Source organism: Oryzias melastigma, linkage group LG12 (assembly GCF_002922805.2).
Source record: "Oryzias melastigma strain HK-1 linkage group LG12, ASM292280v2, whole genome shotgun sequence".
In the NCBI taxonomy this organism is placed as follows: Eukaryota; Metazoa; Chordata; class Actinopteri; order Beloniformes; family Adrianichthyidae; genus Oryzias; species Oryzias melastigma.
Genome location: NC_050523.1, coordinates 7099691 through 7118463, shown reverse-complemented (window position 1 = coordinate 7118463; position 18773 = coordinate 7099691). Strand labels below are relative to the sequence as shown.

The 18773-nt window shown below is 36.5% G+C and overlaps 1 protein-coding gene across 1 annotated transcript in view; it reads right to left on the bottom strand.

The window, feature by feature from the left end:
• lamc3 (laminin, gamma 3) overlaps nt 1-18773 on the bottom strand; it is a 174230-nt gene that overhangs the window by 68078 nt on the left and 87379 nt on the right. The window contains exon 10 of the mRNA XM_024299112.2: nt 3078-3276. Within this exon, the coding sequence (XP_024154880.1) occupies nt 3078-3276 (199 nt within the window). The remainder of the gene's footprint in view (nt 1-3077; nt 3277-18773) is intronic.

Sequence of the window (18773 nt, the reverse complement as noted above, 5' to 3'; positions counted from 1 at the left end):
AAAAAAAAAAAAAAACAATAAATTAATGTTTTTGTAGTGATCTATATAGTTTGTTTGCTTCGCAGTAACGCTGACTAACTTCAAATTTTCCTCTCATGTTTATAACTAAAATGCAGCTTCTGGTTTTTAGACAAAAACTAATTACAGTACATTTTTGCAAGTGGGTTAGAGAAAAAAGCACAACTAAAAATGAACATCAACTTTATAAGTTTTCTTGCACTGCAATTTATCAGGGAAATCTATGCTTCCATGTAGGATGGATCCTAAAATAACACTGACCAAGACGCGGCAGGAATGTAGAAGAAAACTAAATATGTAAAATTACTTTAAATTCAAAATAGCGATTTAATTAGACCCAGCCAAACGAGCTGGGATGTTGCACATAACAGTAAGTCATGAAGAAGGCGAATCGGCGTTCTGCCAGCAACAAGTAAAGTTAACACCATTAGCTCTGCACAGCAAACAGTGATTTTGATTGCTTCTATGTTTATCTAAACCTCTGATTGTTTCCATGAATTACATCGGGTTGACTTTTTGTTCCATATTGCAAAATGGTATGGATGAATATTTTAAAAACAAGCTAAAGAAACATCTGAACACTTTCTAAAGATAAATGCACTCTGATTGCTGCGGCACTAAGTACCCGTCATCATCTGAGAGCGGGAGGCCGCGTAATGCATTCCACCACATGCGAGCAGGAAGAACTGCTCAGATATAGAAAACTGCAGCTGTGAAAAGCAAAGTGCTGCAGTGGGTCAAAGACGTTTCGACTCAGACACTCATTAAACACACACCAAATATTTAACTCCATCTTAACTTTGCCATTACGGCGGAGAAACATTGGGGGGAAAAAACCCAGGAAACTATTTCTAGGCTGTACACGACTTCGCATGCGAAACTGAGCCTGAACACAGATACACACAACACTGACAAACACCTTCTAATGAGGAGAGTTTTGCACTCTTTTCTAGGTTTTCAACCCATCTGCTGCATGTTATGCAAAGCAAAAAAAGACAACTTGCTATAACTTTAAAAACTACAAATTTTTATAGTTGTTTGATCTAATCAGCCTAAATACAGTAGGTCATAATAAGTGTTTATTTATTTTACTGTCAAAGTGACACAGTATCCATTAATCATGCTATTTGGTTTAATTATTAGGTTCTACTGTACACATTTCAATCTAGTCGGATTTTGCTTCAGTACAAATCCTTTCAGAATAAGAGTCCCACTAAAAAGATGTTTGCTTTTAATGGGTTTGTGGATCCAATTTGACTCATAAATCAAACCACAATTCCATGTTTGTTGCCATTTTATTGGATGTATGAAAATTGAAATTATTTGTATTAAATCACCATCATTTATACTTTTATTTAGAACAGGCAAATTAAGAAAACTGATAAAAACAAAAAGATTTAGATAGAAAAAATGGTTACTTTAAACCAGTAGTCGCAAATTTTGGGGGTCTGGCTCACCTCCACATTTGGCCCCTGAAATATATCAGAGATGCATGTTTTTTTTTGTTTGTTTTTTTTTTTAACCATTCTGGCTTTGAGATGAGTCCTGACAGTAACGTAACTCTTTAGTTTTACTTTGAAAACAGGAAGCTTCACAGACACTTTATTTTAAAGGTTTGTTTACTTCTGGTGACAGTAGCGCTGCACTTTAGGGTTTGTTTTAGTTCATAAATTTAAAATCCAACATTAATCTGTATTTCAGAGCAATAAATATGTTGGTCCGAATAATATTTGATTACATTCTACTATAGTTATAAAGATCGCAAATCAGCGATATTGGATGTCGCAAAAATTCGTACTCGAATTTTCGAGAGAAGATTGCGAGTATCAGAGTACTCGCAAACTCAACATAGCCTTGTTGTTGTTTAGCTTTAAGCATATCCCTCAGAAATCCATTAAAAAAAAAAAAAAACCCTAGTTTTACTTTGAAAACAGGAAGCTTCACAGACACTTTATTTTGAAGGTTTCCTTAATTGCGGTGACAGTAGTGCTGCACTTTCTGCTTTGTTTTAGTTTATAAAATTAAATTCCAACATTACTCTGTATTTCAGAGCAATAAATAAATAATTCTAGAATAGTATTTTACTACGGTTTACTACATTTATAAAGATCGCAAATCAGCGATATTGGATGTCGCAAAAATTCATACTCAAATTTTCAGGAGCAGATTGCAAATATCTGAGTGCTCGAATACTCGACATAACCCTTTTGTTGTGTACTTTTCAACATATTCCTCCAAAATCTATAAAAAAAACAAAAAAAAAAAAAAAAACATCCCAACCTTCTTCAAGGTTCTCTAGATTTGTAATATTTACACGATTCTGTACGTTGTGTCTTCACCCGTGATCAGTTCAATTTTACCCACCAGCTAAAACCGTTTGTGTCCAATTCCCAGCCCCACAGCTGGAAATGAAACCAGAGAGACCACCTACTGCACATTTTCCCTGCAGGCCACAGACCGACCCCTCACTCCATCTTACACTCTGCATGGTGTTACTATATCGCATTTAGCTTTCTTTACATCACTGTGACCTGGTCATCTGTTCAACATGGGCCTGCAGCTCTACCCCCTATAAACTTAGAGTGGTGGCATGAGCCGATCCTAAATCAAACAGGATTTTTGGTGTAATTTGCATATCTTTCCCTCCAGTTATTGATCCCCGTTTTCAGCTCTAGCTCTCCTGCGTGGTCCTAAATTGTGAGCTCCCTTGCAGAGGCAGGTACTCACATTTTTTAAGTGTCATTGGAACAAATCGGTTTAAAATGTAGATTTGTGGCTCTTGGTCTTGGTCTTCAAAATCTACAAAATCTTGCATTAATCAACCATCAAATTTGGCTTAAATATTAGAATTATTTTCATTTACCCATTGATATGCATGAATATTCAAATGCATATTGTTTTAAAAATAAAAATATGTTGTACACAGGAGATTTCACATATTGCAGTAGCAAACAATAACTGCGCTAGCAGTAGTAGAAACCAACATCTCAGCAATAAAGCTTTAGTATTTTATAGCGTAAAGTATGAACAACAGCTTAAAACACAGGAACCATTCATACCTGAGAATGAAATCCTGCATCGGGGGGTTGCTGGGGTCATATTGGAGTACTGGTCTGGGGTAAAGATCAGCTGACAGGGTCATTCCAGAGCCCTCAAGAATAACTGTGATGCTGTTGGGGAGGAGATCAAGGGTCTCGGACGTGAAGGTGATGTGGAGAGGCTGACCGTAGCTATAGATCTGGGGACCCAGAAATGTATCTGGAAGAGACAACACAAGTTAAAATAAATATTTTTATTGTTACAACTGACATTTATTCAAACCTACCATTCAGATACTCATAAAAGGAAAAAATATATATATTTTTTGATCAAAAAATGTATTTTTTTAATACAAAAAATCCCTCAAATACATGTTCAAAACACAATTTTTCATTGGAATTGGTCTATAATTTTTATGCCTGTTTGAATCTTCAATTTTTTTTTAAATTTAGTTTATACTTGTAAAGTGAATGTTTTTTTAATACCTTCTGCTTCTAGTTAAAAACGTTTTATTGTACACATATTTTATTGTAAAAATATTTATTCGTTTATTATTGTGTTTCTAATTTTATAATTTATGGCTTCTTTAGAATTTTATTTTTTTCATTTTATTTTAATTCACATTTTGATGATGTTTTTAATATTTGCACCTAATTTTTAATTTAATGAATATTTAATGTATTTAAATTTTACAATTTATTAAATATGTTTATATTTAATTCTGTTTTTAAATAGTTTTATTTTGTAAATGTTAAGTTACTTTAATTAACTAAAGCACTGTGTGTGTAGATTATAAAGTTATACGTTGCTTTTGAAACACAGATATAAATGCTTAATGATGCACTAAAGATTATTGCTGTATTTATAATAGAATGAATAAACTTCAGTTATCAGTCATAAACATTTTCTAAAAACTAATAAAGTCAAAACTAACGAGATTTCTTGGTAGTGGCACTTTAGTATAAAAATTGTCCAGAAATGTAGAGTTTTGTGTTTACATAATTTTGAATTTTGAAATTGAAGGAGGAAAAATGCTTCAGGCAAACAACCAGCAAAAGGTATCTCCACCTTTCAGCAAATATGAGTGCTTGTAAATGAATTGTAACCAGCCAAATAGTATTTTTTTTTTTTTAATGTAAGATTTTTAATTTTCCTTTTTCATCTCAGTGAAACCCCCCAGGTGCATCATTAGTCACCCTCCTTTCATCTTTAACTATTTTTGCACCCCATAATGTTTTTGTTCAGAAATGACTTAAATTCAATCTCATCCATTCTCTCTTGTGATATTAAAACGTTCTTCATGTAAATGCTTGCAACACAATTCTAATGCATGACTAACCGACCCTGTGGCTAACAGATGGCGAGGTGCCCTTTTCATCAAATCCGGTGTTTTTCATACATTTTCCTTCATTGCCTGAAAGTTCTAATATCTTCAGGAGTCCTCCGGATGGTTTCCATTTTTCAGCTGCTAAAACAGAATTCTACAGTTTAAGCCCAGAAACAAGCTTTCTTCAAAAGAGTTTTTCTTAATGATGCCGAATTTTGTGCAGGATTCACTGCGGATACGGATATGACCAGATCGGCTTTAATTTGTCGAACAGGATTTTTCTTTTTTTCCCCCCAAGTTTTTGGTTTCCTTAATTATCCGACCTTAACCAGTACCACAGCTGTGCGTTTGCACCAAAATGGAATTATGTTTTCAAAAACAGACTGGATTTCGTGATCAGAGGAAAATTCTCACCTTCCATTTTGAGATCGTTGTGCTTTTGTTGTACATAATTTAGAGCAAAGTTTACTCCAACACCACCATGCTTAACAGTTTATTTAAGTTAATTACATGGATGTGTTGTGTTAAATCCCAATTGTCTTTAAAATTTAAAATATTTAACAAGAAAAATAGTATTTGGCATAAATTTATATAGCACTTTACCTTCTAAAGCTACGTTGAAACTGGATTGGCGCGGCGGGGGTATCAAGTTTCAATGTTAAGTCAGATTTTATATATATATATATATATATATATATATATATATAGAACTGTACAATTCTTTGGTGCTTCTTTGTCTTTTTTCCATTAAGAAACTAAATACAACCAATTAAGTAAAGAAAAAAAAAGTTTTCAGAACTTTAGGGACCGGTTAAAAAAAAATACATTTTTATGAGGAGATTTTGATTTTTTTTTAAACAGTTTGTGTGTACTTGTACCAGGTACAAGTATTTTACCCAAAGTGTAACAAGTCTGTCTTTTTTTTATGCATTTTAAAGAAACGATGTGAGGATTCCCTGCCAGATGTGTTTGAATGAGAGAGAAAGCGTGACAGTTTGCATGGTTGGTTGCCATGTTGTTTTTCTGTGTAATTGTGTGTGAAAAACCATCCTGAGATCTTCAGGGGCTCCAGATGGCTCTGGCATCAAAACTGAGATTTTTTTTTTTTTTTACGTTTTCCTTCGTAAGCAGTCTCTTTATCATTCAAAGCAATTCTGTTTTCTGATAATCAAATATCAGCTTTCATCGCTGGTAAGCTGCCCTTTTCCAGCCCACTCTCATCAACAGCTTCATTGTTTTTCTCACCTGCATGTGGAATGACTCCTGAACGCCCTGAAACACAGCGTTCAGCTCGATTCATTTATTTTCACCGATAATTACAAAGAAGCATTTGATCTATTATATTATTATTATTATTTTGCAAATTCATCTTTTAAAATGTGTGCATCTTTGATGTAGATTTTTATTCAGCATGGGAACAATGTCAATTTCACAATGTCAAATTCTAAAAGCAAAAGATGAGAACGCCCATTTTAATTACTACAGTAGTCATAACTTTAAGCATTTTATAGGAATAGGCAGGAAATGAGAGAAACGGGCAGTAATTTAATGAAAAGCACATCAGTTATGTGAATAATCAATAGACCTTTTCCAGTTTGAAAAGTCAACATTTAAATCTAGGAGATCTGAAATAACCCAAGATCTATAGTATGGAGGGAAGATGTTCAAACTTTGTGCCTTCTGGGAAAAAAAAATTGTTTTAAGGGAAAATTTGAAACCGCAGACCAACTTATCCATGTGTGCTAAAAGTATACAACAGAAGTGAAAATTGTGAATGCAATGATGATGGATTGTGACGGTATGCACGTTTTTCCTGATTATTTATCACAAAACCTGTTTGACTCTTCCTGGTCTCAATGTTTCATTAAATTTTCTCAGAGCAATTTTGCATGATTTTTTATTTTTTTTTTACTAGGGATCTTTGTCGGGTGTCCTGATTGGTTGTTGGCCTTGTCAACAAATCTCCGTCCCATGTCTCCTTGAAATAAACCATTTCATTCATTCATTTATGTCTCCTATGCAGCATGTGTTACGTAAATCCTCAAACATAAGCAGATCTTTATTTATTTATTCTATACCAGCCCTTTTTTTCAACTGAGGTTTTTATCTTTTAGAATTTTTTATTTGCTCTGTCACATCCATTTTCTAAACCCACTTTATCCCTTTTAGAGTCACAGGGTTGCTGGAGCCTATCCCAGCCACTGCCAGACAATATCTTAGGAACACCTTTGGAAAGTTTGTCTCTTTATAGCCCTGCGATTGGACTCACAAACAACCGCGTACACTCATATTCACACCTAAGTGCCAATTCAGAGCCATCAATTAACCTATGACCCATGGATTCCTGCTAATTACCTGGATCAGGTGTGTTTAACCACTTAGGAGCTTCAATGGCAGGTTGGTGGGAAGATGGGTAGGACACCGGCCCTCGAGGCCTGGAGTTGGACACCCCTGGGAAAGACCCTATGCGCTGCTCCCTTACTATGAAGTAAGTCAAGTCTTGGTCTCCCTTTTGCTGGTCCCCAGCCCGGATAAAATACAGTTTTATGCCAGGAAGGCCACGCCTGTGCGAACCAGTGAAAGCTGATTTGCTGTGGCTAACACTGAAGGAATGTGTGACCTATTGACCTATAGATATTTGGATTCCACAAAGAAAGAACCCATCCAGGATTTGAACCAAAGTGCTCTCTTTTAGTCCTAGTTTTAAACTTTGCTGGGATCTTTAGTTTTTAATGTTTATGGTGCTCAGAGTTCTTGTACAGAATATTCAAAAAACTAAGTCTGTGCATTTCTTTTTGGAGATGATTTATCGCTGGTGAATCACTGATTATGGATGCAATATGTAAAATATGTAAAGCTGCTGTTTTTGGAGAGATGCTAAAAAGTAATTACCTCCATCTGGGTAGTGACGCACCGGAATAATGACTAATGTAAGAAACTCATGTTCACAGAAAATAAAAGTCAGGGAATATTACTTTGGAAATTATTAATAATATGAAAAATGCTCCGCACACCTCGCATAATCTTGGGTAATGAGCCTAGTAATACAATAGTGTGATTGTACCAATATCCCCTCCTTAGTGTTCCCTTACAGTTGTATGCACTAGTGTGTCAAATGTTGCAAACTGGCCAATATTTCAATTGGGTTTTCATTTGCATTGTGAGGTTCTTTTTGTGCTGCTGACGCAACAAAGCATAAATTTCCACAACACTAACAGTTCATTAAAAATGGCCCCACTTGCACTGCATTCTCCAAAGTAATGAATCATTGTAATATACAATGAAAGGATTAGTCATGTTTAATACTGTATGTGCATCATCAAGGATTTGTATTCATAATTCTAACTTGCATAACAAATGAGAAAGGGTTACTTTGTGTCACAACTATTAGATAAAACAAGGTTGTGAAGTATTAGGTGGTTTGTTTTGACCCTTACAGTTGATGTAAATAGATGCTTAAACTCTTATTTAAAATTTGATCACTTTTTTAGAGCTTCTGATGTTAAACATCTCTTTGAAGTGTGGTAGTGTAAGCTCTATAATATGACTATAATTGGTGTTACGACATGAAACTTGCATGGAAGTCTAAAGGGCAACCTACACTCGGTACACGGTGGTGTGTTGAGTTGTTCGATGAGCATTGTGAAATGCATTTTATATTCGAGTTGTAATACTTCTGAGATTAGCATAAAAAATGCTCTCCTCACTCTCCACGGTTTCTCAGGTCCTTTAGGCCTGGGAGCTTGAGGGTCTTGTGCAGTATATTATCTGTTCCTTGCATAACCTTTTTCTGGACTGAGACGTCTGAGGTCTTTTCAGGGATCTGCTGTAGCCACTCCTCCAGTTTGTAGGCTACTTCCCTGAGTGCTCCAGTCTCCAGGGGCACCACTGTCACTTCCACCATCCAAGCTTTCTCCAGTTCCTCTCCGAGTCCCTGGTATTTCTCCAGTTCCTCATATTCCTTCTTCTTGATGTTGACATCGCTTGATACTGCCACATCCACCACATCCTCTGTTCTTTGTCCACCACTACAATGTCTGGTTGGTTCTCCATCACCATCCTGTCCATCTGTATCTGGAAGTCAAACAGGTTCTTTGCTTTATCATTTACTTTCCAGTCCATATTCTGTACACATGTTTCTGTACTCTATCCCAGCTTCTTGGTTGAGGAGCTCCATGTATACTTTCCCTGTCAGACCCTGCAGTTGTTTACTGGATTGTTTCCGGTGCCTCTTTGGACAGCCTACACCTTGGGTCTTGTCTGGTGTGGTAGACCTGAGCCTCTATCGCTCTGGTGCTCAGTGATTTTTCTTGTACTACCAGGATGAGTCTCTCTCTATGTTGTCCTGTAGGCCAGCCCTTTCTAGCCATCAGTAGGACTTTTTGATATCAACCTCTTCAGTTATAGTCCGGTGGTACATCCCATTCTTGCCCTCCCATGAGGATTTGTCCACGAACACCATTGCCTGAGTCATTCACTATCAATTGGGGCCTTGCGATTGATGTATTTGTGGATCTTAGATGTTTCATCCTGGATAGTGGCTTCCACTTGGCTTCACTAGTCCTCAGCGTTCTTCCCTGATGCTATCGTACATTCTCAGGGTGCTGGGTTTGGGATAGAACCCTCCATCTATGATGAAATATTTTGGTGTCTTGACATCCCCGGTCTGTATCTCTTCTTTTGGCCATCCTTTCGTTTCTACGGGGTATCTGATAACTGGGATTGCGTAACTGTCTATTACATGGGACTGTTTGGTCCACTCTTGAGAGTGCAGTGTGAAACCAAAACAATTGAACCTTAGACATTATTCTGCTTTACCTGCCCATTGAAACTATGTCAGTTGGACTATCCTTGTAAGGCTTAAGTATAGTAAGTGATTAAGATTTTAGCTTCCTATAGTGTCCACTAACACTAAAAAGCATCTATTAAGGATATTTTAATACTTGCAAAAAAATTGATAAACTAGCACTTCTGTTCCTCGTTTATTGCAGAATTTATGTTGTAAAAATAACCCACGATAGATGAATTCTGGGAATAGTTGTTTTAAGGCTGTAAAACCTATCACTACACACTATAGACTTTTATTAGACATACATTAACATTTTCACACTTTTCTTAAAGTTCAAACGTTCATAGAAAAAAAAAGTCAAGCATCATAAAATGAAAACAAAGATCTGCTTAAGAAATGTGGCAAAATGAACACATGCTGTACATTCTTGACAAGGTCATTAGCCAATGAGGACGCAGGACACAATTTGCTGAATAGTTTTAAAAGAAAGAAAAAATACTGCATTTTGGCAAGTACCGGACTGTAAATGTGTTGCTTTTAAAAATCAACAGATCATGTTCCGGCTTTGCATTTAAATAACTGATACTAGCTGTGATTTTGATTTTTCTTTCATTTTTTTATGAATTAAAACATTATGTTCCCTCTCTAATGTTTTATTTGTCTAATTTTTTTTATTTATAAAGAAATTTATTCGTTTTTTACATATTTCACATCATTTCAAGAACATTTTCCGCCTAAAAAATAATTTCATAATGTCTCTAGTAATTGATGAAAAATCAATGGTAAATCATTAATTATTGTAATTACTCGGCCCTATAAATTGCAGCTCTGGCCTATTTTAAATAATTTATGCAAATATTTTAAGGAACCATCTTTAGTCTGTAGTGCTGGATTTTCAATTTGATTTTATGTGTGCCAGATTAGTCTGAAGTCCTCCAGCTGCAGGCAATCTGCCAGAGGCACGTAAAGCCGCCATCACAAGTGATAGATGCTCACATAACTTCTGTTGAATGGGGAAGGAGCTTCCACTCAATCAGATGGTTTAGACTTCTCTCCAGCCAAATTAAATCAACTCACTTTCGATTAAATCAATGTCCCCGCTCGCAAACAAACGCCCAGTGACACCCGGCGCACAGACGTTCTCCAGGCCAGAGCGAGGTAAAGGAACGTTTCACTTTGAAGTGTGAGGACTGTGAGTCTGAGCTGCAATGTGATATAAAGTGACCTGCAGCCACATCACAAGCAGGAATTCATTTAGATCTAGCAGCACTGAGTGAGGAAAGTGCATCATATGGACAGGCAGGTGAATGTGTGAGTTCACCTATTGTGGAAAGGAACCTTTGGATTTTTTTGGAGGGAAATGGGGTATTAAGTATGGAACAGTCAGCCAAGAGTGAGATCAGACATGATCTGCAGTCCCCATTGAACCACTTTAGCCAATAAACATGAAGTTCCTTTCACAAAAATTGTTCCGTTTTGGAGGAATTTTGAGGTATTATGGACATTTTAAACAAAAAGAGTCCAAAGTGCATGACATGAATGGTTAGGACGGATTAAAGAACAATGGGTCCACAAATCCAAGCTACTGACATTAACCTCTGCTAAAACAGAGACTAAACACAGAATCACCACCCACTTTATTCTATTTTATGCTGTATTTGTACAATCACACTTAGTTTTTCACACACAGTTTCATGATTTAAGCTCATGTACTAAATACCTTTGGTGCTATATCACTTTTCCTTCTTTTGTCCTTTTTATTTTTGGCCATTTTTTAAAATTGTCACGGGGAACTGCATTCATATCTCATTTTGTCACACGTTTAGGTCATTTTACATTCTATTAAGCCAATTTCATCTTTATTGTTACGGCTCTTTTGTGCATCGTTTTGATAATTGATTAATATTTAATTATTACAGTTTTTCATTTAAGCCTGTGTCTAATTTTGAAAAAATTAAGAAAAGAAAAGGATTTTTATTTGAATATTTTTATCAATCTCCTGATATTTAAGATCAAAGTATGTAAGCAATTGCAAATACAGATATGAATTTTAATGACAGTTGTGTATCATTTGCCATCAATCCATTCATCCATCCTCTTCTACAGTCTAAGCAAAGATCCCCAGACTTCCATCTCCCCAACCACTTCCTCCAGCTCCTCTAGGTGGAAACCGAGATGCTCCCGGGCTAATTGAGAGACATGGACTCTCCAGGATGACCAGGATCTTTCCCAGGTGAAGCGCTCAGTGGGACATGTCCAGAACACCTTATTGTCCCAGGGAGGCATCCAGACCAGATGCCCGAGCCACCTGAAGTGGCTCCTCTCGAAGTCATGGAACAGCAGCTCTACTTTACGCTCTCTGGGTGACTGAGCTCCTCACTCTATATCTAAAGGAGTGTCCAGCCACCCTACAGAGGAAACTCATTTTGACCGCTTGTATTCAGGACCTCGTTCTTTCAGTCGTGACCCAGAGTTCATGACCATAGGTGAGTATTAGAACAAACATCGACCAGGAAATTGAGAGCTTTGCTTTCCAACTCAGATCTCTTTTCACCAATCTTCTTGTCAATCTCATGCTACGATCTTCCCTCACTTGTGAACAAAACTCCTTACTTAACCTCCTCCACCTGGAGGAGGAGCACTCAACCCACCGATAAAGGGCATGTAGCCTTTCTCCGGTCAAGAACCATGGCCTCAGACTTTGCAGTGCTGACCCTCGCACTCAGCCGCAAATTGCACCAATACATGCTGGAGGTCCTGACTCGATGGATCCAACAGGACAAGATCATCTGCAAAGAGCAGAAAGGAAATCCTGTTGTCCCTAAACTAGAACCCTCCGGGCCCTGGCTGCACCTAGAAATTCTGTTCATAAAAATCAACAGAGTCCGACATGCACCGGAAACTGGTCCAATTTAATACAAACCAAGAGCCTGCTCTGGTCAAACAGAGACCAGACAACCTTCAGTAAGGCTCCCTGGACTCTACATTTACAGGGAACCCTTCATAGGACACTACGGGGATGTGGTTGAATGCCTTCTCTAAATAAACTAAGCACATAGACTGGATGAATGAACTCCCGGTAATCCTCCAGCACCCTAAGTAGGGTATAGAGGTGGCCCAACGTTCCTGGATCTAAGGTTTGACTATCAGTCCAAGTAAATTGTTTGCATTACTGTCAAAAACCACAAATCCTTCAGATCCAGCTGTGTTTTGATGGACTGTTTAGTCTTTGCAACTGTAGATGTGATGTTTTTTTATTTTGTATATTTATATCCCATTCAGCTTACTAAATATAGATGTTTCTTTCCACACGTTATTTTTTTACTGTATCCCTCCGCTCTTTTTCTCATTTTCCTCTTTGACAGCTATTATTTGCTTTGCATATTTCTGCAGGGCAATGCCACCAGAATGAGTAACATGTAAGTTGGTTTCAAGAAGCACTCAGGTTGTGTGAGGCCCATGGCTCCAACAGCAGTTTGAGTATAAATGACAGGTAGCCTAGGGCGGCGCTCAAATGACTTCTTTCTCTCCTGAGCTGAACACAGGAGCGAGCATATGCTGCTTTTTTCTCCTTTTTACTAGAGGGATATTTCATTTAGAATTCTGTCTCTTTTTGCCTTCTCTGTTTGCTCTTGTTTTATTCGAGATTTTCTTTGATGGTTAAAGCTTGGCAGGTTGGAATGATAAAAAAAAAAGATGGTATCAACAGATTGGCGTAAAGGTGTGTAAGATGTCCCCTTCAGCGTGAAACTGATTCAAGTGGTGTCCACTTTTTAAAGTCAGGTTAAAGCAAATGTTTACAGTGATATTTTATGTATGCTGATGACATTTTCTAGTTGCTGAGCAAAAGTCTCGAATCGCCGTGGGAACCATACCCCCATCAACTGCCAAGCTGATTCGGGGGATAAGGTGTGGAAATGCGGGAGTTTAAAAAAAGGAGCGCTCGCAACTTCACATACAGATTCGCAAATGTCGACCTTTTTTTTTTCGTTTATAACTTGACATATTTGAACTGAAGGGAAAATAGGAGGGGAAGGCAATTTGAAGATGTTTACAAAGATGAAACATCTTCATGTGGTGAAAAATAAGGAGCAATTCTGACATCCCCGCTTGTGTAAATGCTTTGTTGGCCCGCCGGTCATGGGGAATTCGAGAACGCAATTCTCTATTCCATTTTCTTTCATACAAAAATAAGAACAAGAAAAAAAAAGAAACCTCTCCCTGGCCAACATTCTAACCTCAAGAACATATTTTAGACCTCGGCCTCCTTATGGCTGATATTTTTAGAGGTGGTATTATAAATACTAATGCTAACAATTCAATAAAATTACAGACGATCGAAGTCTTACTTGACAGCTGAAGCTCAAGGCAAAGTGCCGTGACGCACACGCTCACAGCCATCACAGGAGCTGCATTTTGTATGATGCCTGACACGCCGTTGTCACTCAAAATTATCTTTCACTTTGGTGAGGAACACAGCGGAGGGATTTGAGCACAAATTAAAAGGAAGAGGCGAGGAGGGAAGCGGTGGCGAGATGAGAGAAGAAGAGGAGACAAAGAGCTGCCTTTAAAGCTCTGCTGTAATCTTAAGGGTGGCTAAACATGCAACTCCATGAAAAGGTGCGTGAGGGGGGGATGAGGTCATTAATAGTGGTGGCACTGCAGAGGATGTGTGTATTTGCAATCAACATGCACAAGTCCTGCACAAAGCAGATAAGCAGCCTGTCACAAAGCCTGTCTCCACCAGCTGGACCACTTATCAGCGTGGTGGCCTTCAGACACACAACAGTTACTGTAAACAAGACGCTATGTATGTGTGGAAATATACATTTATATCCACACGGTTTAATATAGTCGCACATCAATGACTAACTAGTGCAGGTGTTATTTCCTCTGTAAATGGCTGTTCCAGCCGTTAAACCCAAGGAATACAGAGTTAATAGGATTGCCCTTGTTTTTGCTTCTGGCCAAGGACTGCACAAAGCGGCTGTGTCTCCATGCCTAAAAAGCGACTTAGTGAAAACCAAGAGACCCAGCCAATTTTCCCTTTGTTGCCTTTCCAGCCAAGCCAAGACATCCAATTCCGTCAGACCTTTACTGCTGGGGCAGCTGACAGAAATGAACTCTCAGTCCTGTCGCAGGGCCAGCTTATTCCCTTATCTTAATGGCTCTGATAAGGGATTGGAAGAAGTGCTATCAGAGAAGCCATCACACGACCCGCTGCCAAAATACCATGAATTATCTCAATGAGAAACAAGCAATGGATGTTATGGGAGCTCAAAAACTAATGTGATTTATGTTCCTGAAACACTGCAACGCTGGCAGATCTTAAAGACCTCCTTAGATCATGTTTTGAGAGATTATAAAAGTGTTCCCAATTGTCTTTTAAGTACGATAATGACACTTTTTAAGCCAAAAAAGCTCATCGTTTTGTTGAAATTATGGGGTGGCATTTGTAAATCTGCAAAATCAAATGTTAACATCAATATTTTGAGATATTTAGCATGTTTTAGGAGAAAAGAGCGGTCTTATTTTTCAACTACACATTTTCACCCTTTAAATTAATGTACCTATTAATGTTACATTAACTTGCTAAATATTTAGTTAGTTTTAAAATAATTTAAAGCCAAATATTTAATTTAAAATTATATATTTAACTTACAAACAAAATATTTAATTTTATTACATCAAATTCATATTGTTTTACTAAATATTTAGATCAAATCTAAATATTTATTTTCCAAAAAAAATATTTAAGTTTTGTAAATAAATATTTAGTCTTGAGCTAAATATTTAGGTCTCATACTAGATATTTAGTTAAAAGCTAAATATTTAACATGGATCTAAATATTTAGTTTTAAACAAAATATTTCGTAGAATTACATGTTGTAGAATTACAACTTTTAAAGTCATAAATGTATTATTTTATTCTCGTGATTTAACAGTTACAACTTTTTTTTGTAAATTTATGACTTCAAAGGTGTAATTAAAAAAAATGCTTTTCAATGTAAACTGGCCGAATACATACACAACAATAAAAACATAATTACTGAGGTAATAAAAAAGTTATATCTTCATTTTTTATATACTCAGACTGTAATGTTATGTATGCAGCTTGAAAGCTGGTTTAAATTACACCTATTGGATTTGCTATCATAGACAAAATCTGAAGCCACTTTTTCTTGACACACCACACAATGTGCAACATATTAGGTTACCCCAAAGAAGGCAAACAGCTATAGCTGTCCCATGTCTGCCAAAATATAAATGTCAAAATTTTTAATGTCACTTTCAAAATTCTCAGAAAGATGTTGTGCTTTTTAATATTATTTAATTACTGAAAAGTCAAGCAAGCTTTTATTTTAAAAGAACTCTGTCAGAGAAAACTACGTTCAGGGAGGAGAAGGTCATGTGTTTTTCAATGATGTGGCGTCCCCAGAGAGAAGAGCAGCCAATGACAGCTGTCAAGTTACATTTGTACATTTGTGTTTGGAGGGAGCACTTTGAGCTGAAAAGAGAACTTTTGTGTGATTGGTTGAACGTAAAGTGGGTGTGGTAAAAAGTTTTCCTGCTTAGGAAGTGGTCTTAAACCACAATGGCGTTGGTGATCTTTTGAAATGCGAGAACACATGACTTTCATGTGCTTCAGGCTCCAAAGAGGTTTAAAAGAAATACATTTTTGTACAGGGATCCTGAAGCTGCAATTTAAGCATTAAATTCTGCTGCCTCTCTTTTGACCCACGTCAAATTTACAGCTCGACGCAATATGTGTGGGAGGAGCTACTGCCACTTCATTTGTTGCCACATCATGGAAAACATGGATGATGTTGAGAGAGTAGCTTGGGTTTATATGTTTAGGAGAGCTCTACAGAGGCGCCGGCAACCATGTCGCCATGTCTGGGTTCACCAGATCATTCAGTCTGCCGCCAAAATCATGCCTCGCCGCTCAAATCGCACTGCTGACGGTCTGACGCGTTACGCCCGACGCGCAAATAACACCGATAGACCTCAGATTGCATCTGTACACTGACCTAATTTTGAAACTCGACACCCCTCACAAGGTTTCATTCCAGCAAATTATTACTCAATTTGTGTTTTTTTTCTTCTCGGGTAAACAGTTCTCTGTTTATAATTCTTAATGTTTTCCTTTTTAGTCATTTATGTTTTTAGTTTCTATTTCATTAAACACATTCCAGTTTCTGCATCTGCTTTTTCTCGGTTCAATACTTCTGTTTTTGGCTTTGATGTTTTACAGTTGATACTTGGTTTCAATATTAAGATCAACCTTTTTGAATTTTCTTTCCTCTTCAGTCAGCTCCCTGTTAACCGTTCACACTTACTTTAACTGAGTTTTATTAGCTCACCTGCTGCTTGTTTTATCATAGTCTCAGTCACTTTATTATCTCCCAATTTTTAACTGGTTCCTGCAGCTTCCTGTTTCAGTTGATCTAGGACTTCCTGTGGTGTTTCAACCCATTTGATTTTTGACATGAAAAGCTCATGCTCCTCCAAATTTTATTGCAAAAAAGTTGAGGCTACACAAAAATTAGGACTTTTAATAAAAAAGCAGGTTAAGAGATTTGAAATTACTGCAAAAGTTGGAACCTAGAATGAAAACCTAAGTTTATGTCTCACAAAAATACAAAAATAATAATTTGGGGGTAAAAAAAAACATTTTTAAGGATTTTTCCTAGCATTATTAACTAACTTTTTATATACAACTTTATACATTGCAAACAAAAAAAGAACTACCAGAGAATTTTTGAGTATTTTCTTTTAAAAAAAGAAAAAAAGGCATGAAAGTTTGATCCTTTTTGGACTAACTTTAACCTTTTTTGTATCAGACTGAAATAAATGATCACATATCATTGCTTTTTTAATAAATTACGTTAATAATGATGTTGATTTAACCTGTTTTTCATAATAACTTTACCATTTACTGGACATTGAAACTCAAAATTCTCGACTTTAAAATTGCACGGATGGGATTTGCAATAATGGAAACTCGTCAATAAAAAAGCAAAAAAAAAAAACGTGTATTTATGGGAAAAAATAGCTCTTACGCTTGGAGGAGGTGGTTTTTGAGGCGTATCAAAATTGACGTATTTCACAAAACTGAACTTAAAACACTTCTTTGGAAAATCCTCTGTAAAACCACGATTTTCCAAACTCGCTTCATCTGTAGCCAGTCCCACGTAGCATGTCACTCCATGTCCTGAACAAGATGCTAACATCTGTTTTAATGGATGATGGTGAGAGCTAGACAGAACTTTTAATGTATCTGCTGTTAATTAAATTATTGTTTTTGATTGACTTATTACATGAGTTGGTTTGTGTTTATTCACATAAATGTGACTTAATAGCTAAAACTGTGTTTTTTAAATCATTTTTAGAATTTGATGATGATGAAACGCATCGTTTTAGATTTAGCTGTTGTTCCAGTTTCAGTAAAGTTCAAATTGATTAAATAGGTCATATAATTAGAGCTGGGTTGATAAAATCAATGAATCAATCTGAACTTAATAGATCAATAATCGATCCATAAAAGTAGAGATTGATCTAACCCATAATGCTAAAGTCAGCTAGCTTGATGCTAACATATAATAGGATTTCCCATAGAACGGCTAATGCTAACGCTTGGTCGACCTCAACATACATTGCTGAGCAAATGAACATCTTTATAAACTCACAGGCATGAATTTTCCAAACTCTTTTAAGGACATTATTTTTAAAGTAACCACTTGTAAACACAGTTTTTTGCTTACTTCTTCTTTTAGAATAACGTGTTATGCTATTGCATGAGCTCCACCTAGTGGCCAAACTGAAACATCTTCCATAAGAGGCACAACGATTGTTGTGTGAAAATCCACTGTATGCTGTTAATCTCATAAAAGTTCACAAATAAATGAACAGTATGAACTCTATCAGATTAATATGAATATATTCAAAACATATATAGATTATTAATGTGTTTCTAAACAAATTTGTAAACCTTTTAAACTCAAAATTGAATTGAGAGGATTGAAAGAATCTGAAAAAATCAGAATTGAATCAATCCTGGCTTATCAATTGATTTTGGAAATTATTTTGCGACATGCAGTTCTAAAAATAACTTTACTGTTTGTCATTTTCCTAACCAGGACAAATGTGTTTAAATGTTTGTTTTTTTTTTACTCTAAATAATGTATTTATGAGGCGAAAACACGTGTTACTTGAAGTCATCTCCTGTGTTCCTGACAGTGCATACTCAAGCTGAAATGTTAACGGTGAGGTTGTTACGACTCGTGTACACAGTTAACTCTGAATCCTAAACCCAAAGGATCTTTATCTGGAACATGGAGGACATGTAATCATAGTCAGTAAGCAGCAAACTTTCTATTATCATCTAAAATATTACCCTTCTTAAATTTCCAGCGATAAGTTCATTTATTGATTTGACAAACCACGTCGTCCCAGCTTTTAAACGTCCTTCTCGTTAAGCAAAAATGTGTCTTTAAAGTGGACAGTGAGGCCGTCTGGTTGTCCTTCACCTTCTGCGTTTAAGGTTTGTGAATAATTGGGTCATATTGGTGTCGTTTGAACTCACCAGGAGCTTTGTAG